The following is a 21,850-nucleotide window of genomic DNA, read 5'->3' on the forward strand; positions in this document are numbered from 1 at the left end:
TAATCAATGTAATCAACTATATCACGAACGACAACACAACAACCATCTCAGTGTTACAGAGATACATATAAAACAGGAACACATTCGTAGTGAACTGTGGTGAATTCGTAGTCTAAATGACATTTGACCAACCTCGCATTATCTCAGAAATCTTTCACATAGTGTATAATACAATGTGTATAATACAATAGTGTATAATACAATATAATACAATGTAGCACAGAAAAAATGTTTGTGAATAATAAATAAAGTTACTGTCAAATAAATCAAATGTTTGTTTTTATATATACTGAACTGTTAATATTTCTTCTGAAAATGTTTTCCATAGAATAAATTAGCCTTCGTGGATTAAATTGTAAGTTTTGTTAACATCATACATGTAAAAAATTCAAAACAAAACATATATACATTCAAGTGTATGCTCAAAAGGGCATGCCTAGACTTGTTTTTGCAAATCTTCAATTTGTTTTTGCAAGTCTTTTATTTGGGAAGCTTTCTGTTTCGCTGTTCGTCGTAGACTGTTGGATTTGGCTATCATTGTTAGATTTCCAGTCGATTCTGCTTTTTCGGCACATTTATCAGCAGATTTCAAAAGAGCATCCACGTCCATTTCTACACGGCTTTTTTTCTTTCTTGTTTCGTCGATCTTATCAGTTACACATTTACGTTTCAAAATCATTTGCTGCTTCTCCTTTTTTTGCTCATCGAGATAGGTTACATACCGCTGCCTTGCTGCTCCAGCCGAAAGTATAAGTTGCTTTGTTATGGGAACATTGAGTGTACCACCCACACTTCGTATGTAATCCTGAACTAACCGCTGTGATATAAACGACCGCTCTTGTAGATTCTCAACTTCAATCTGTTTATTGAAGGAAAATCCTCGCTCAACGGTGGCTTGTCCATGTGATAACAATAAAAGCTTTACCACCACATATCCCCACAATGCCCGGTATTCATCCTTACCAGCCATTTGTCCAAACAAAAAGCAATCTAGTCTGTCTTTGCAAGTATCAAATTCCCTGAACTTTGCTGGATTATGTGCAACGCCTTCAAGAAAAGTTGAATATTCTTTGATAAGAGCATCACACTGATTTTCCTTCACAACCTTTGCAGCTACAAAATGTTGCAATATCTTTTTAAATTTGATTTCACAGTCATCTTGATGTGAAGCCATTCTGCGAGGGTCAATGCACACTGTGCAACGTACAAGCTGATAAGTGATCGGGGCTTTCTCCAGGAGTTTACAAGATAGTTTCACCAGAAATTTCTGACAATCCAATTTAAATTGTTGGCTTTGTCTGTCTGAAATTTTCTTTGTTGCTAGCAGGGCCTTAACTTTCTTCCGAGCAATGAAGCCTATGTCAACTTCACCTATTGGGCATTGCACAGCAGAACTATTCACATCCATGTTTACCACTTTTGTGATCCTGTTTACATCTGCAATAGCATCCTTCTTTACAAAGCGTTTCATTATGTCTTTCAGGACTACATGCATGTCAGTTGCCAAAAATGGCAACATGGGCTTGTCAGTTTGATACCTGACCAGAAATGGGTAAACCTCTTTTGCTACTAAGGTGAAAAATGCCAGCTTAGCTTCTAGAAGTGGATCTTTCATTGCCTCAAAAATGACCTCAAATGACTTTCTTTTCGGACAAGACACTTGCTGTGCTTTTGCACTTTTCACATACTTAGCAATATCTGGCAGTATTTCTTGAATTCTCTCAGCTACAGGGACATTCTCCAACCACCTGTGTTTACAGAATTTTAGAGGAAATTTGGTGTTGCCTGTTATCTTTTGGAAGTCCTCCCTTCTTGCAGGGGTGTCATGGAAAAGCCAGTGCGCACTTGAAAATAGTTGCTCGATTCCCCATGATGAAGCTTCTCCACCTGCCTTAAAGGCATTATTTAGGATGTGTAGTCCACATGATCCAATATTCAAACTTTGGCAATCAAAGTCTTTGGACATTTCCTCACAAAAATCCTTGTAGAATCGCCAGTTTACGATGGGACCATCCAAGTACAACATACTCTTAATATGCAATTTTCTGAAAATCATATTTGGCACAGTTAAAATGGTCAATGATGCACCTTGCCAGGATTGGTAGGCATGACACATACTGAACAAAGGAAAATATGAGAGTTTACCTCGTACTACCCGGACAAAATGAATATACTTCTGTTCTAGAATTTCTAAAAAAAACAGGCTTGAATTGGCCCGGAAGGCCCCTACCTTATAACAATATGGGGCATTTTGACTTGTGATTTTCATCATAAACTACCGCCGGTATGTTATTGTTTTACTGAAAACAAAATTCTTACAGGCTTTTCAGTGCTTGAAAAATCATTTACATGATTGGTAGCCAGACTCTGGTCACATAAGCAGCCCAAATGAGATTCTGGTAGCCCAAATCCTAAATACAAATACGAAACTAACTGTATTTTGGTAGTCCGTTGTGCTACCACATCGTGAATAGTAGGTGCCTGAGCAACTAATTTGGTAGCCCTGGGCACCTGGCGCATAGGATTTTTCGAGCCCTGAATTTTACTGGAATTCCCCTTCCGACCCTTTATTGTCAATCCAACATCGAACAAATCTGCTCACATGTAGAACAACCATGTCTGCCCAAAATCATTTGAACCATACAAGTATTCAATGTACAGTCCATTATGTACAGTATGTCAGATATCCAGACAATTAGCAAACCTTCAGTGTGACATTTAAAATATGGCAGTATAAAGTAACTATAAAGGTTCTTTCAAAGATAAGAAATATTAAAAGTTCAATTAAATATCAATGAGTCCTAACTCACCTGGAAGATTTTTGGAATTTCAAGTCCTTCCACTGCATCACGGAAATGCATCATCATATCCGCTGCCGTCCCATGTCCCATAAAGACTGAGTTGTAATAACGACTCTCCACTAGTAACTTATTGGTATTCCAAGCACGGACATGCACATCTAATTGCTTTGACTGTGTGACAGCATTCATGCTTTCGTCGAAGAGAACAACATAATTGTCCTCATTTTTTAAAAGTTTGATTAGTTCCTCTTTAAAATGAGGGGCAAGCCCAAAACATGTTAGATAGGCACATTTCTTCTCCCCACACGAAAACTGTTTGGCTATTTGGCTGTCGGGGAACATTTTCTGAAATAATTTTGCAGTGTCTGTTGATGAATTATAAGAGTAGTGGCTGTCTATTACCTTTAAAGCCCACGTTATTTCAGCTGTTAATGTATCCTCCCGGGTAACGTAAGTATCAAGGGTTGATTTGTTTGTTGGCATACTGGTAGAACTACTACTAGTAGTACTAGCGACAAGTTCTAGTGATCTTGCAGTGGTCGAAGGTGCGGTAGCACTAGCAGTTGCAGCTTGATCAGTTGGTTTCATGAAGTTTAAAATCAATGTGGATTGTTGTTGGGTCCCTTTTAAAAATTGGAGATGTTTTTTTCCTTTCATATGACTAGATATGTTTGCATGAAATAAAACAATTAAAAAAATATCAATCAACATGGTTCATGAGTCCTCAAGTTAATAATCATAGCGATAGGCCTACATCGGTAAACAAAGAGAACAGTGTATTAAGCCTAACGTTCGTCATACTGTTTATATGGTAGGCAACGCTACAAAACGCGTTTCTCTAATGTAATATTATTGTCAAAATCCTTCGCTAAATTATCACTAAAAAACAAACCATGCGATAATTGAAGAAATCCTGATGTAAAAAGCTCTTTTTCAATTCGGCTACGAATATTTTAGTGTTAAAAATATCCTTCTATAAATGTTTTTTTTCACACTTTCTATGTTAATATTCTCCGTAATCACGCAAATATTGATAGGTCATGTCCACAGATAATTATAAGCCACTGCGGAAACTGTTAAATTCAGCGTGTACAAGATCACGCAATATCTAATGCAATGTGTACGCTGGGTATATAAAGACATGATCAGTGTTGGATTTTCAGGTATTTGAGAAGGTTGTCCGTGGGACTACCAGTTTCAAAGAATTTGAAAGATTTTGGTAGTCCTGCAAAAAACTTGGTAGTCCTTCCAAATTTTCCACCAAAATTGTTCACAGCATGCATGTGTTTACGTGATACATCCGAATTGTAACGACGCTACACGTGCGCCGCATACAAACAGTGTTGTTTATGATATACAATATAAATCCTACCAACTAGAATGATAAATAATTTATCGTTCAGGTAGGTAGGATTTAGATTGCTTACTACTGTACAGCTCACATGCGTACGTCCAGCAATGCATTTTCACTCGGCCTATAGACTGTCCGTGTCTGATCGACTGTTGTTTCAACCAGGGTAGAAATTAAGATTTGGCTTTGGGGGCAATTTTGGAAAATGAAAAGTTAAAAACGACCCTCTTAATGAATTTACCAGGTTTTTTTTGTTAAGGTTTAGGGGTGCTCTTTTCCAAAATTCAATATGCTGTTTAAGGAAATGGTTGTAAGCATTCAATAGGATAAAGTAAGCACAATTACCCTCTTCCTAGTGCTGCGACCTTAAAGCAAATAACGTCAACACACCGAATATATAACGAAAAACCAACAACCCATCAACTGAAATAGAAAACATGTAGAAACACATATAAAACAACGTGTGTGGATGAAATCACTCACCACCAAATACGAAACCATTATATACTGCTAAAAAGTAATCAAAGTTAAAACCTTCAATCCATCGCCACAGCAACGGTGTACGTAAAATACAACATTCCCTCTTTAAGACATAGCACATACCATCCAAACAACTGCCGATTTTCAGTAAATTGAAATTGTAAACAAAGCTACGCATTTTTTTTTTTTTTTTTTTGGCAAACCGATGGTTGTCTACATTTCCCATTGACTTAGTGTGGCTGTTAGGCTAACATGTGGTCGAAGGTTGCAGTATTTCACGGATATTTTAGTTGTAGCTAACTGCGTCACAATTTCAGCAAATAAAGAGATGCTTAGGCTACATTTTCCCGTTGACTATGTGTGGTGTTCGGCTATCATGCGCGCGACGATAGCAGCAAGGAAAGTGTGTAAACAAAGCTACGCAAAGTTTATTTGGCGGGCAAACCAAACCGATGGTTAGGCTAAATTTCCCATTGACTTAGTGTGATTGTTAGGCTAAAATGTGGTCGAAGATTGAAGTTTTTCGTGGATAATTTTATTCTTTATTTGCGACACAACTGAGCGGATAAACAGATGGCTAGGTTAGATTTCCATGTTGACTCAGTGTGAAGTTAGGCTACCATGTGTTCGGAGATTTGTGGGGATTTTTGGTTATTGTCGCTGGTACTGAAATTGCTTAGTGGAGGCCGTAATTTGCCAGTGACTGTGCGAGAAGTTTGCGGTGATTGTGCGCGACCCTCCCTCGTAATTTTTTACACAACTAAGACATTCTTTAAGGTTTTTTGTTTGTCACAATTTGACTATTCCACGGTAATTATTGTGTAACAATTACGTACAAAATATGTTTTGCATTAAGCATGTTAAATTTCAAGCACTTTTCAATGACATTTTCCAAAAATATAAGAAATCAAGTACTTTAAAGGCCTTGAAAACTGACCAATCAAATTCAAGCATTTTCAAGGTTTTCAAGCACCCGTACGAACCCTGATTACAAGTTGTGCCCTCGTAGACAGACCTTCACCATCGTACAACCGAGTAGCCTGAATTAATAAAATCAACATACAGCTGCTAATGATATATTGTTCATAAAACAATTCAAAAATGGTGAGCAATGAGTTACTGACCATTGTAAACCTGTGCAATAAAGCAAGGGATGGTTCTTCATCGTCTGATCTGCTGTTGTTGTTTGCCGCTATCAACAGGAGACACATCTGGAACAGCAGATGCCGCCTAGTTTTCGATGGGGACGTCTGGAGGGCCGAGGCTGTCGTCCCCCTCGTGCAAAGTGACATTAGGTTGCGCATGGAAGCGGACCACGTACGGCTTCCCGACACTGCCTTTTATAGACGCTGGCGCAAGCCTGTCGTCTACTATCGGGACGGCGTTCCCCGGATGAAATTTGGAGTGAGTTAGTTGTTAGGTGTGGGGGGTTTGTGTGGTCGTTACATAATATGGGTTCGGGGGGGGGTCTGTTTGGAGTTAGCTTATTGGGGCTGGTTTGTAGAGCTTTCTTGTTTTGGTTCTGTTGGCCTTTGGGTCCGTGTCCTTTTCACGTCACGTTAAACGCTACATTATTTACATATGTGAGATTTCTGTGATTTTTACGTGACCCGCCATGCGGGATACAAAACGTCACGGCCAAACGGCACTACCGAACCATCCCATTCTGACAAACGAAACTCAGGTCTAGCGAGCCAAATAAACATACGCCCGCCGACCTGCAGTGACAAAACGCCCACCCCCCTCCCCACTCAAACGTTCAAAAACCTACAAATGGACGACCCGCACGCAGCGAAACGACAAACCCCTCCCCAGCACACCAGCGTCCAAAAAAGCCAGCCCCAGATAAACGGCGAAAATCGCCTTCAATTTGAAGGCGAATGTCAGACTTAACCGCCTCCAGGACTGCCTGCCAACTGGCAAATTTCCCCCTAAAAACCAAATTACATCTATTCCGCCAAACATGTTTTTTTACAACAGAGCAAACAAAAATGATGCGGTGCAACACAGCTACCGAACAAACTGGAGGGTCTACCCCATATCAAATAAAGCCCTGCCCCACCGACCATGAACGGTCTCCCGTAACACGGTCGGTCCAGGCCTGGAACCACTCCCATAAGTTTACTACAAAGCAACAATGCCAAAAAACATGAGCAGTACTCTCTAAGCTGTCACAGCCGGTCCTAGGGCACAGTCCATCACCGAATCCCCAATGATATCTTTTTAGGTTGGTCACCAAGGCACCGTGTGCAACTCTCCATGCGAGATCACGGAGCCTGCAACCATTCAGCCTTGAATGCACCGAACGCCATACTTCGGCAGAATGACGTCCCTGGACAAAAATTACATTCAAGGCCTTATCCCGCAACGAACTGTGAACGATGGCCGGCTGTGACAGGTCAACAGGGGGCAACTCAATCAGAGCGGAGCAGATGACACGCACCACCCTGTTTGGAGTACTACTATGCGGTTCTCTGTTGCTAAACAGCGCCGGGACCCATCGACGCAGGTGCAAACCGCCCCAAAAACGTACAAAATATGAACAAGGCAACCCTGGGTCAGTTACCGCTACAAACAACTGCTTAAATAACAAAAAAGTCAATTTACTTCCCAGATGAACCACCCCCAACCCACCCTTCTCCAGTTTTTGGTACATTACCGCCCTTTTGACAAGCTCTGTACCACCCGACCAAATGAATGAAAATATCGCTCTCTCCAACCTCACCAGGACGCGACGCGGAATTGGATACACCGCGCCCGGGTACCACAAGATGGGCGAAACAAAACGATTAATTACGGTGACTTTCCCTAGGATCGAAAGCCAGCGGGTGCCAAAGGTTTCGAGTCTGCTCTGAAATACCTCAGCCCTCTCGTTCCAGGTGACATCACAAGGTGCATCATAGCCGAACCATGTACCATTAATTTTGATATTCTGATCCCACCACGACGCACCGAATGGTAAGTCTCTGTATCTCCAGCTACCAAGACGAAGGCCCTTTGTCTTTTCTGGATTCAACTTCGCCCCGGTAGCTCTCAAATATAGATAGATCCTGCGAGAGTGCGCGAAAGGAGCCCAGAGTCGAAACAATACATGTCACGTCATCTGCATATTGAGCGCATTTCACTTTGGCACCCCCTGCCACAACGAATGGAACAAGTTTGGAGTCCCTTTCCAAGAGACGAGAGAGGGACTCGCTAAACAAAACATAAAGTAATGGAGACAGAGGGCACCCCTGGCGCACCCCCCTCTCTACGTTAAAAACCTCCGAACAATACCCATGGTTACGATAACAGAACTGTAACTTTCTTGATACAAAACAGAAATCCATTTACGAAAATTTGGGTGCAACTGAAACGTCTCCAATACATTCATTCAAAAACCGCGATCCACCATGTCAAAGGCCTTCTGCTGGTCCAGAGACACCAATGCACATGGCAGATCACGATCAATAACAAAGTCGGTCAAGTCGCGCATCAACCACAAGTTCTGCTGGATGCAATGACCCTTCACTGCACAAGTCTGGAGATCACCAACAAGATGCGGCATAGCCAGTGCAAGGCGGTTGCACAAAGCCTTAGCCAGCAACTTGTAGTCCACATTTAACAAGGTGATCGGACGCTTGTTTTGGGGATCCAAGGGGTCCACAGACTTTGGCAGCAAAGTAATCATGCCCAGACGTTGACTTTGGTTTAACAGTCCGTTTTGGAAGGCGTCCTCGAAGACGGCTCTGATGTCGGGTCCTATTATTGCCCAGAAGGTTCGGTAGAACTCCCTCGGAAGCCCGTCCGAACCCGGGGACTTACCATTCTTCATCTTCGAAAGCGCCCTCCAAAGCTCAACAGGGGTTATTCCGGCCCCTAAAATATCATTGACATCGTGGGGAACGGTTTTAGAGATTTCCCTCAATAAATCAGCCTGTGCCGACAAGTCGACATTGCCACGCGTAAACAAACTCGAATAATACTCTTTATATACGCGGGCAATGCCGTGAGGGTCACTGACCACGGTCCCATCGGTAGCGCGCACAGACGGGACGCGTCTCTCACCCGTCGATGAGCTAACGGACTGGTAAAACCTCAGTGAAGGGCGCTCCTCGGCTTCCACCGCTTCGACACGGGCCCTGACGCGGGCACCGTGGTACTTTTCATCGAGATAAGTCTGCAAAGCGATGACTGCCGAAGGGTCGCCAAACTTCACCTCCGCGCACAGCTTCGAGAATTTTTCTCTTCGACGCCGTGCGCGGGTCACGCAATACTGAATTGCGTAGCGTTTGATGCGCAACTTGACATCATCCCACCACTGAGATGTAGAAGGAAAGGCCGGCTTCAATGTTTGCCATCCTTTGTACCTGGTCTCGAACCCTTGGCGGAACTCTGCCTCGCCAAAAATCCGACAGTTAAGCTTCCATAGGCCCCGCCCGATCGGGAAAATGGAAGGCAAAACAAAACGTGCTACCACAGTGTCATGGTCAGAGAGCGGACAGCTGAGCGTCTCGCAACCCGAAAATTTAAAATTTACGGGCGCATACATTCGATCTATCCTGGAGGCATCTTCACCGTTAGGCCTCACCCACGTATACACCGTACTACACGGGTGCATATGCCTCCAGACATCGGCTAAAAGGTGTGCCGAAGTGAATCTGTCCAATTCTGTGATCCCAGCGTCGGGACTTGCAGACACAGAAGTTCCGAGTCTGTCAAGACCCGAGTCTGGGACAGTTAAAGTCTCCGACCATGACACACGGCGCACTACCAGGAACAAAGGAAGGCAGCGTGTTAAAAAAATCTCGTCTAGCAGAAGGCCGATTGGGAGCATACACATTGCAAATGGAGATGTTACCCTTTGGATACTTGAATAGAATGCAAACCAATCGGCCCTCGTGATCCGTCTCCACCCTAGTGGCACAACCCGCCTGACGAGCTGACAGAAGGATGACAGTGCCACAGGATGAAGACGAACCAAACGAAGCAAGCAGCTCACCACCCCACTCATAAGCACATAGAGGGACATGTTCTTCCAATATTTGCGTTTCTTGCAGGCAAACGCAGTCGACCTCCATTGATTTACAATACTGGAAAATGCGACTGCGCTTGCGATGATCCCTCATGCCATTCACGTTCAAAGTGGCAACTGAAAGTGTATGGGCCATGAGAGGGCAATGGGGCAAAACTACGAAGACGACGATTCTGTAAGCTTCAAGCGCGCTCTAGACGACATATCGTCGTCGGAGTCGTCGCTTGAAGCCGACCTTTTCAGTGAGGGTTCCCCCATCTCGTCGTACCAGCTCGTCCCAGTGGCACGTTTCGGCTCGACCATCACCGAGCCTCCGGAGTCACTGTCAGACATAGCCTCCGGAGACCCGACGACCGAGTCGTCGTCGGACAGAGTCTCCGGATCTGGCGATACCGGCGGCGGACTGGGGACGGAACTGGACGGGTTGATGGGGGAAGCTGGTGGAGACCCCGTGTCCGCTTCGCTGTGTGGTGGAGACAGTGCGGGCACGGGGTTGATGGGGGAAGCTGGTGGAGACTTTCTCGGTGCGGGCACGGGGTTGGGGTCTGCAACTACGGGGGAGGGTGAACCAGGTGCGGAGAGTGAATCCTCACCTTGCGTGGAGCTTCCTCCGAGGCAGTAGGTGCGCCAGAACTTGGCGCCTTTGCTTGACCCCTACTCTTTGTCATAAAGACATAAGAGGAGGGACAAGCGCGAAAGACATGTCCCTCCTTCCCACAGAGTGAGCACACGACTTCGCTTGGGCAAGCAGAGGTATCATGCCCAAGACGAAGGCAGCGCCCACACTTTTTATTTGGGCAGCCCTTGGCTTCGTGCCCGGTCTCCCCACACCTGAAGTAGGTACGGGGCTGACCGGGGTAACGCACGTGAGCTTTATGCCCGGCAATAAAAAGGAAGGAGGGAATGTCCTGCTTGAGGTCGATCCGAACCTGTCGGTGCCCGTTGAACACCCCAGGGGCCTGTGCGTAGGAGCACATTTTAATAGCCTTGACAGCCCCAAACCGACCTAAAACAGTTGCGACAAGTTCCTGACGCACCTCTAATCCTACGTGGATGACAGTTACCCATACCGAACGTTCGTATGGAGTAACTGTCAAACCTTCAACCCCACTCAGCAACGTGACACCCTTCTGCCGGGTCACGTCACTGGTAAAACGTAGATCATACGTATTACGACCCTGGAGAGCTTGTAAAGCATCAACCTCACCAGGCACAACAACACCCTTACTCTTTAAAATACTAAAAACTTGCACCGGTGGAACCGCTTGTTCACCGGTGAAGGTCAACTTAACAATTTTGGAATCACGGCGCGATGCCATGATACCGAAGGTGGCTAGGCCACAGAGGAGTAACAAAAACAAACTAAAGACAGGTTTAAACTTAAAACGATATACGATAACTATATACGACAAACGCACACACCCGCCTGGCGGGAAGTATAGCACAGTACCAGTTAGGTAAGAAGAACACCAGTTAGGTAAGAAAGTAGCTGTATCAGATGGAGAGCGAGAGCGAAAAACACGTCTGCACTCCACGAAAGCTAACTGCCATGTGCAGACTGCTATGTTCAAGACATCTAGAAGACTGATTCATCCACTTGCGAAGGTGTGTTTAACAAACACATTTCAGCATGAGAATAGTATACAATGTATCTCTCACATCCTAACCTAGAAGTTGTACAGCAATTGTTTGCAACAGAATCCAGGGCTATCTAAACTTTAATCTATCGATTCGTTGGTAATGTGTCATTAACTTCCTCCATCTGCCAGTACTAATTGCCAAAATTGTCATGTGGAACTTATTATGCTTGTTTAGGGTGCAAAATTAGTAATGTTGGAAATTTCGAGTCATATCATAGTGCACAAAAATATGGTGGTTAGGTCAGCCACATTTTTTCATTGCGGTCAACATCTCTAAATGGTAGTCATTACAAATGATTCTGTGAGCATGACAACATCGCTGGCATTACTTTATGAGTCTGCTTAGATTTTTGCACTTGCCTATCACCTTGTAGGTCAAGGTCAGCTTATTATGAAGCTGGAAAACTTTATTCAGGGTAAGGAACATTCTGTGACTCACAAGCTCAAAGCCTCAAGCATTGTTAATTTTTCTAACACCGACTTTCCTCACATGTGATTACTCACTGTATTGAGAACCAAGGACTCAATGATGCAACAAGAAATTGTCCTAATTTTCATATTGTCATAATTTTTTCGCACATTCAATATTCTTGTGTATCCTATTGGACCCATCCACACACCAGTCATACTTCTTCATGTAGTAAACCAATTGCATCCATAAACCTTTGCTTGCTTATGTGATTATGCTTTTGAAAAATCTGCAAAAGGAGTAAAGGAAACTTTGGAAAGTGCTAAGCTTCAAAAAAGTGAATAGAGGATATGTACACTGTACTCTCTGCCAGATAACCTTTTTTTTGAGAGAGAGATAATGTTGATTAGACCACTATTTTGCATTTCTAAGTTGCCACAGATTCAATTTTGTTTTTTCTGTGTACAATCAGAGAACGACGATTGGCCACCACCGCCATCTCCCCTGAAGATTTCATGACTGATATCTTTAAGTAAGAATATGAGATTCTTGATATGTTTGAATACACACACAAACTTACGACAGCTTTTCAAGAAAATAATAATTTGCAGATGTCTTTGTCTTTCTGTAAATAACTTTCTTTCATTACTAGTTGGGAGTAACCTGTATTAGTGAAAGGGTTTATTGTTAGGATTATAGAAGACATTAACTTTTCACGAAAGTATTAATTTATTTTCAGGAGATGATGATTGGCCAACTCTGCCACTTCCTTCTCAGTTGGAGCTAACAGGTACATAGACAAACTCGGGTATCTGAATCACATTACTGCATGGTCCCCATCTCTGAAGGCCATAACATCTTCGAATCTACATGGAACTAAAGTCAGAAGTCTGAAATCAACCCGGGACCTATTCAGTACCCCTGTGGTGCATTCTTCAAACCAATTCGAAGGAACCAGAACTCAATCTACTGTCAGTGCTGCTGTTATCGGTGGCATGTTAAATATTCATCTTCGAATACTACGGAGTTTCAAGTTTATTCCAGGGTTGGATATGCACAGAGTGTACTCTGTTACCCTATGCTACTTATGCTACTTGTGGTGACAATATTCTACCATCTAATTATTCTGATACCAGTGTGTAAACACCTGTGATCTCGATCTATCAGTTGATAGAACACAATCTACAATTACACACAATCGACCTGATCTACACGAGATTGTGTTCAACGCCTTAAGTCTATGCAGTAATGACCAAACCCTCCTACAACTTCATCTGCATTACCGAAATCTGGTTGTCCAGTGAGTGTGACATTAGTGAACTAAGCTTCCCATCTGACTGTATAGTTTATAGGAAAGACCGTGAAGCTAGAGGAGGTGGCATCCTTTCAGCATCTCCTCTAGTGCCTCCTCTAGCTCACGGTCTTTCCTATTAACTATATAGTCAGATGGGAAGCTGAGTTCACTAGGTTTCGGTAATACACTTAAATACTCTACTACATATTGCACACTGGACATGGTGATCAACGACCATGATGTCGAGTCATCCTGGAATGGCTTTCTTACAAAGCCTTGGAACTAGGCCGTCGGTAGTTCCCCCTGAGACTGTACGTTTTTTTTTTCGGTCGTTACTCAACCCTTTGCCCCTTCCATCTCATCGATTCATCAACTCTTCCTGCTCTTTTTTGTTGTAAAATGTACTTGCTATAAAAAAAAGAGTTGCGACCTTTACGGTCTGAATCATTGTTCCCTTGCCCCAAAATGGTTCTTCCACGAGGGGAAGGCATTTTGTATGTTTGTGTGTTCCTTAACGATCTTTTCAGATGGCATCAAAGGAAGGCAGAGCATCGATCAAGTGCGCAACTTGCTCGCTCTTCCGTCCAGGAAGGACCTGGGACGACCATGAGCTATGCCCGATGTGCAGGTCTTGGTCACGACGGGACCCATGCTCGATATGCGTCACGCTGACTCCAGCAAATTGGCAGGAGATTGAGGCCTGAATGGCAACTCGCAGGGAGAAATTGCAATCTAAGCTCACCACCCCACCGCCCCGGCTTCTGAACCAGAGGCACCTGAAGGGAGTGTTTTGGAGCCAGTCGCCTCTGGCGATGGTTCCCCACTCGTTGCAGTACCGGTTGGGTCCGGTAATAGCACGAGTTCTAATGCCAAATCAAAAGGCAAGAGAAGCAACAAGGGCAAAGCCCCCAGACCCAAACGGACCACACTTCCGGAAGAAGGGTCGACGCAACTGCAGTCCACTGGTCCACAGACCACCGAACCTCCAGACCTCTGGTCCACTGGAGTTGCCAGTCCCTGCAGACCTCAGCTCTGAGATACAACTCGCCAGGGACATAGAAAAACGGCTGGCACCACAGCCGACCAGACCTCGCTCCAGGAGCAGATCCCCACATCCAAGGGACCCATCTCCAGTCCAGGACGAATCCTCCCAGGATTCAGACAGCGGCTATAGACGCAGAGGCAGCTATAGACCGACAGGAGCCAGGGACCCTCCCCGAGGGGAGCGACCACAAGCGGATGGGAATTGGCTTCTCTCCCAACTGCCCGCTATATTACAACCACTCGTCGCACAAATGACGCCCGCACAGAATGCGGCCACAACCGACGCATCCACCGCTCCACAGCTGCCAGTCAGGCCGCTAACCCTGGACCGGGGAAGACCTCCACTGACACCCATGGACCACGACCTGGACGCACTGTAGCTAGTAGCGTCAGAAACATGGTCTGAACATGGGGACGAAGCCTCAGTCCTGGACGAGTACGAGTCACAGGTTGACGAGGCGGAAGATGAGGAGGACGAAGAGCAAAGCGTCAAAGGCATTGACCTGCCCCCAGACCTCATCGCGAAGGCCATCCGCATCTTCACAACAAGACTCGGCTTTCAGCCGCCTCCCAACCCCGAGCCAACAGAGCGGACTTCGAAACTGCGGACCACGAATGAGCCGTCGCAGTCCACGACACCTTGTGTCCCGGTAGACGCTGTCTGCTTGGACAGGATCGAAGGGCTTCAGGCCAAAAAGAGATGGACTGCTTTCCAGCAAAGCATGATAGAGCCCTAAAGATCCATGACGATACTTGGAAACGAATCTCCAAGGTTCCGTCCATTACAGGGGAGGTCACGGACCGACTCAGAGCGGAACAAGCTCTGGTGATACACACCTGACGATGATCACACAGTCACAGTCCCGATGCAAGGGGACTGGGGCTGAGAGCGGATCAGTCGTTTGGTAGTTTGGTTTTCGTGCCCAGGTTCTTTCCTGGGTGACTTTTTCTTAAAAAGTAGCTCTGAGCTCGGGTTACTTCAGAGAGCCGCTGCGCAAGAAAGTGGAACAGTCGGCATATGACCTTGACCAGGCCTCCAGAGTCGGGATGAAGTTTGCCTCTACATTTATGTTCGCAGCAGAACTGCTGATGAGGCACCACCAGCAGCTGCTGGAGGACAAAGACCAGATCCCAGACCGGGAGGCGTCACAAATCCTGTAGCTGTTGGGACCACTGGCGAGATTCATCTATGATCAGTTCGCCAGGATGTCCGTAAAGCTGGTGGAATCAAGACGAGACAACGTCCTTGCAGCAATGCGGGGCCAGACGGGGAGACTCGCGAGAGATTAACACACCTCCCAATAGCAAACGAAGACCTGTTCTCGGGCCAGTTTGCGGACGCTGTGCAGTCGGAGTTCACAAAACGAGACTCCCTCGCCAAGACGTCGTTCTCGAGGCTGAACACCCGGAGACCCCAGGGACAGAACGCTCCCACGAGATCGTTCTCTGGCCCCAAACCTGTTACGAGCCGCGGCCGGAGCAACGCCCCGTCCTCAGGCGACAGACGTGGCAGGTCTCGTAGACCATCCCCACCGAGAAACAGACAGTACCGGGGAGCGGGATGGAGACCGCAAGGAACGCACCCAGACAGCCAGCAGCACGAGGCAGGACCGGACCTGACCCACGTGGTGCTCAGCCACCCAGATCCACCTTCGGTGCCCGGCCCTAGGGATGCCCACCCGATGGTAGGGGGAGACTTCGACTATTCACCCAGCAATGGGAACTTCTGAGTCCGGACTCTTGGGTATTGGAGGTGATTTCAGCGGGGTACCGCATGGAATTCGTCGACATACCCCACTTACCTCCGGAAGGCGGAGGGAGGAGAATCACCCCAATCCCCGAGGATCCAGACCAACGCCGCGCTCTGGAGACAGAAATCCAGGCATTGTTGGACAAGGGCGCGGTAGTGAGGACGACAGGAAGGGAGGGACTCCTTTTCCGTTCGTCATTCTTCCTCACTCCCCAAAAAAAAGAAGTCCTGGAGGCCGACTCTGAACCTGCGGCCATTAAACAAAGCGTTTATAAAACCAAAACGCTTCAGGATGGAAACACTGTCCATCATCGTACCATCCCTCATGAAAGGGATGTGGGCATGAACGGTGGATCTGAAAGACGCCTACTAACCATACCGATCCACCCGAAACACCAGCGATTCCTCGCATTCGGCTATGGGGGAACAGACTTCAAGTTCACAGCACTCCCGTTCGGACTATCCACCGCCCCAAGGGTGTTTACCCGGGTAGCGGGAGCAGCAGTCAAGGAGCTCCGTCGCAGAGGAATTCCTCTGTTCGTCTACCTAGACGACTGGCTCATACTAGGCGACTCGTATCAGGATGCACGACGCAACGTCACCCTTACGACAGACCTCCTTTTTCGTCTCGGCTGGCTGGTCAACGAGGGCAAATCCAACCTCACCCCAAGCCAGCATGTCAAATACCTCGGAGCCTACCTCGACTTCGCCGAGGGGTCAATCCGACCATCCCAAGAGAGGATATCACAACTGGCGCAGCTAGCCCAGCGGCATGCTCAACAGGCAATTCTCGACGAGAACCTGTCTGCAGCTCCTCGGACTCATAGCCAGCCTCGTGGGCATCACCCCCTTTTGCAAGCTTCGGATGAGGCCTCTCCAGATCCACTTACTGAGCCTCTACAAACCGGAGGTCTCCGACATACAAATGCGAGTACCTCTAGCCCCCTAGACACACGACACCTCGCTTGGTCGGCGAATCCGGAGAACTGGGCCAACGGGAGACCCTTCCACCAGGAGAGGCCCCTTACGTCAATTACCTCCGACGCCTCAGTCGGCTGGGGAGCATTCTGGCAGACCCTCACAGTCGCAGGGACTTGGTCAGACCATTACAAACGCCTCCACATGAACGAGCTCGAACTCGAGGCGTGAGCAAGAGGACTCCGCCATTTTCAGGAGCAATTGCGAGGCCACAAAGTGACGGCATTCGCGGACAATACCACCGCAGTCTCCTACATCAACAGACAGGGGGGCACCAGATCGACCCAACTTTGTCAAGCGACTTGGGACCTCCTACACTGGTGCCGGCAAAACGACATACAACTGAGAATGTTAAACTCCCGACTTTCTGCTCCAGGAGATGGCACCCACAGGCCTGGGCAGCAGACGCGATGTCCATCTCATGGGACGGTATGCAGGCATACGCCTTCCCACCCTTGTGCCTCATCCACAATGTCCTTCTGAAGCTTCGGAGATCCAGGACGAGACTCCTTCTCATAGCCCCCAGATGGCCCGGGAGGCCGTGGTCCCCCCTTCTGCTCGACCTCCTCTGCGGAGTACCTCGCACATTACCAGACTCCCCTCACCTACTCACCCGAGCCAAGGGGAAGATCTTCCACCCGAACATCAGGTCTCTGGACCTGACTGCCTGGCCATTATCAAGTCTGACCTCAGAACACGAGGATCTTCAGAAGACGTTGCCGATATGGCAGCAGCGGCAAGGAGACCTAGCACCATCAGCACTTATACTACAAGGCTCGACTGCTTCTACCGATGGTGCGCGAACGCCCAGATTGATCCGCGTTCAGCCTCTGTAAAACACGTAACAGACTTCATGATGTCCCTGTTCCATCAAGGCAGACAGGTCTCCACCATCAAAAACTACCGCTCAGCTATAGCGGCGGTTCACACAGGCTTCGCAGACGGCTCCACCATGGGGTCAAACAAGGTCATCTCGGCAGTCCTCCGTGGCATGGCCAACAGAAGACCGACAACACCAAAACTTCCCCACTCTTGGAGTATAAATGGTGTTCTCAGGGAGATGGCGAATGATCCTTTTGAACCGATGGCATCGGCCTCCTTACGACACGTCACACAGAAGACCATGTTCCTGATAACAGCCGCATCGGCCAGACGGAGATCCGTGGCGGAGGGACGCATACGTTTTCACGTCAATGGGGAACTCATCCCCGACCCCTCTTTCCTCCCGAAGAACTAAACTCTTTGAGTTTGTGCCAGACGACATTTTCCTACCAAATATCTCGAATTTTTCGTCGATCAGGGAGGACAAACTCTGTTGCCCGGTCAGTGCACTCCGATGGTACTTACACAGAACCAAAGATCTCCGAACTTCGCCAAAACTGTTCATCCTACCGTCTGCCCCTCACACACCGGCGTCTAAGGACACGATCTCCCGGTGGCTGGTCCAGCTCATCCGGCCTCACGCCACAGGGGGAGAGAGGGTTCGGGCAAATGACCTCAGGGGCCAAGCTTCCTCTAAAGCACTATTCGCGGGGTACCCCTGGAGGAGATCCTGAAGGCGGCGGCATGGAAGACACCATCAACTTTCGTGGCCACATATCTGACCGACACCCTAGCTTCGGAGGCGGCATTCGGACGTGCGGCGTTGGGGTTCCTTTGGGCAGGTCCAGCCCGTTGGGCCTCCCACCATCGTAACAGTGCCACTCCGTGCAATAGTGGAGTGGGAGACAGGTAAGAGAGGAGCGAAGTAAATTCCCCAAAACTCACTGGTTTGGGGATTTACGAGCGACGATATACTTACCCTGTCTCTCCCTCCTCCCACCACCACTCGGGACCTACCCGACGACATGAACGCCAACTAGACCGCTGAGCACCACACGACTCAGGACGCCACCCTTACCGCGAGCTCCTGGGATCGTCAGTTAGCCTCTCCCGGCCGCACAGTTCTCACATGTCTCACCTGGTTCCTAACGAACTCTTCCAACAGGACCCTGAGACGCTCGACGATCGCGACACTCCTCTTACACCCATCCTGATTGAGGTGAGTGCTCATACCCCAACAGGGCTTCTTTTCGAACTGATACCTCTAACATGCACCAGTTCGAGCGCACTCCAGTGTAAGATTACCGTCGCACATAACATTCACTTGCACCCCACCTCCATGTCACCGGGTGGGGGCTTCTCTGATGATCAGCGGAGCTCGCACGCGCTTCTTCGCCGCCCTCTGCTCCCCCTTAGGTGCCAAGCTGCCCGCTTGGTGCCCTGGGATAGATTCGGAAGGAGGAGTTAGTGGGCGGTGCCTAGGGAGCGAGGGCACAGTGCTAAAATATTCCAAATGTGTAGTTAGGTTGAGAGGAAAGTGCTTGCAAAGCCTTTAGGAATTTAGTACAGTCTAAGGTTAATAAAGCATACTGGGCTTATATTACTATCTTAATAGTCTAATCCTGATAATTACAAGCGATTGTGGTCATTCGTTACAAGTAGAAGTAAGTCACACCTGCCTGTTGAGTTTACACGTGGTAAGTCTCTGCTGCACAAGTCCTATGCGGAGGCATTTAATAAGTACTTTTTATCTGTTTTAAATTCTGCTGAAGAGCCTCTGGCAGATCCTCCTGAATGCCAACTACTAATCCAACCACCATCTAGTTTGGATATTCCTATATCTGGCATCTGTAATATACTTGACCAGCTTCCTATCAATAAATCTGCAGGTACTGATGGTATTACCTCTAGACTATTATCAGAAACGTCACCGGTGATATCACCAGTTCTCCATCGATTATTTGTTTCTTCATTAAAGGCAGGAAAGCTCCCAGTAAAGTGGAGGTGTGCCAATATTACCCCAATACATAAGGCTGGTGACCAATCTGAAATTGAAAATGATAGGCCTATAGCATTGACTTATTATTTTTAAGGTACTGGAAAAAATTATTTTAAATGCAATTTTTCAATTTGTGCAATCATATTGTCTGACGAATGGAGTTCAACATGGGTTTGTGCCCCGTCACTCGTGCAATACTCAGTTGTGTAATATCGGTACAAATCGGTGATCCCCTTCATGGATGGTTCATGCGGCAACAAGGATTTGGGTATACCTCAAGTTGAACGTCATTACTTTGGCTCCTCACAGGGTAAAAACCCGTGTGATGGTGAGGGAGGGGTTGTGACGAATGCTGAATGAGTCCACCAGTGACCCCATCCTCCCCATCTTCATCAAATGCTGCAGACTATGTTGCATTTCATGAGTTGAAAGATTAAACTTTATATTCAACAAGTTGAATCGAAATCAATCTTTCAATGAGTGACATATTTGACTGTCGCAGGAAAAAAAAAATTATTTTATACAACACCTTTTGTCTCGGATATACTGAGGTGTCGTATAATAGAACCTGCTACCCTGCTAAGACATGGCAAAAGCCTTTTCTGTGATAAACACTTTGTGATAGTTACATCATATGTGTGGGGTGGTTCATTGTATAAAGGCACTCAATTTGCGACTCGCAGATTTGAGTCCGTGCTCTGGAACACACCTGCATACCTGGGCATGGATCTGGATCGCATCACTCCACTGCCGGTACCCACTGCTGTAACTTACCTACTGATGATCCTTCTGATGACATGTGTGACCCATACCAGTGTGCTTTTTACGTGCAAAGAAACGGACACGGACCAAAGGTCAACAAAACCAAAAACAATCCCAGTCTGTTTAACAAGCACCAAAAACCCAACTGAAAACCCACAAACAGAAATCTCTCACTTACCCACAAATGTATAAAATATAGCGTTTAACGTGACGTGAAAAGGACACGGACCCAAAGGCTAACAGAACCAAAACAATTAATCTCCACAAACCAGCCCCCAAAACCCAACACCAAACCACAAACAGAAAACCCCCAACCCATATTATGTAAGGACCACACAAATCCCCCACCCCACACAAACACTAACTAACTCCAAAATTCATCCGGGGTACGCCGTCCCGATAGCAGACGACAGGCTTGCGCATTACCTGCGAAATTTTCCCAATACGGGTCTTTTCAAGCCTCTACCAGTATTCCCCCTTTTCTTACGAGGGAGCAGAGTTCTTAACTCCTCGTCAACCTTGATCGAGTGGACCTCCCTGTCAGGAACAGGAGGTCCAATAGCGACCATCGTGCCCGGTATAGCGGAAGCGGCTGCGGGTAGGGTGGAAGGGCCACTCGAGTCAATGAGATCAGTGGCCTGTTTTGTCTCATCAAACCAATCGGAGGACTCCTTAGCCACAACTAATAAGGCTGTAGTGCAGTCCTCCATTGGCGAGTCAGAATCTGGGCCACTTAATGTCTCTTGGGCCGGTTGACTCGGGGCCCGACTAGTATCACCGATAGCGGGCGTAGCTACCGGTGAACCAGTACAAGCGGCATCCTGCGCCGCGTGCCACTCCGCTAGTACCATCTCCGCCGTTTTGTCCTGCTCTGCCTCAGTGGGCAGGCTGGCAGTCTCGGTAAGTTCGATCAGGGGAGAGGTCGGACACGAAAGGGGGAACAAAGCCTCCATCGGGGCGCTAGTGTCGGACACTGGGGCGATGACAGGAGCATCATGTGGTACGGTGTCAGAGGCCGGGACAGGGACCGCTGCAACCACGCCCGTAGCCACTCTCGCGGCGTATGAGCGGTCTGGGCATAAACGGGCGAGATGGCCCGTTTTCCCACACAGTTGCAAACGATATCCCCTTTATACTCGGCCAGGGTATGCCCAACCTGTAAACAGCGGCTACACCGCTTGTTCGGGCACAACCTGGCCTCATGCCCTTCCAGCCCACACCTCCAACAAGTGCGAGGCTGGCCCGGGTATGCAATGTGGGCCCTGTGCCCATTAGCCCACAAGGTAGAGGGGATATCGGACTTGAGGTCGATTCTAACTCGTCTAGTCCCGGTCTTGACACCTTTACATTCAAGGAATTCCGGCTCCTCGTAGCCGCTCACTTTCCCAAAACGCCCCAGTGTCCGCACAACAACCTGACCAGAGGGAGATGGAGGACTGTCACCCACACCGAACTGTCATACGGTGTGACCTTCAGTCCCTCGACTCCCTCCAACACATGGACGCC

The 21,850-nt window shown here is 47.3% G+C and overlaps 2 protein-coding genes across 2 annotated transcripts; one reads left to right on the forward strand and one right to left on the reverse strand.

Annotated features, from left to right (window-relative positions):
- Positions 1–213: 213 nt before the first annotated feature.
- LOC139954686 (uncharacterized) lies at positions 214–6,074 on the reverse strand. Its single transcript, XM_071954604.1, has 2 exons — positions 2,811–6,074; positions 214–2,275 (listed from the first exon to the last, which is right to left on the reverse strand). Exons 1-2 carry the CDS (start codon positions 3,510–3,512, stop codon positions 437–439), a joined length of 2,541 nt encoding a protein of 846 aa, XP_071810705.1. The 5' UTR covers positions 3,513–6,074; the 3' UTR covers positions 214–436.
- A 9,733-nt stretch (positions 6,075–15,807) lies between these two features.
- Positions 15,808–16,932, forward strand: LOC139954687 (uncharacterized). Its single transcript, XM_071954605.1, has one exon. It carries the CDS (start codon positions 15,808–15,810, stop codon positions 16,930–16,932), a length of 1,125 nt encoding a protein of 374 aa, XP_071810706.1.
- Positions 16,933–21,850: the final 4,918 nt, after the last annotated feature.

This window comes from Apostichopus japonicus, chromosome 17 (assembly GCF_037975245.1).
Source record: "Apostichopus japonicus isolate 1M-3 chromosome 17, ASM3797524v1, whole genome shotgun sequence".
Taxonomy (NCBI): domain Eukaryota; kingdom Metazoa; phylum Echinodermata; class Holothuroidea; order Aspidochirotida; family Stichopodidae; genus Apostichopus; species Apostichopus japonicus.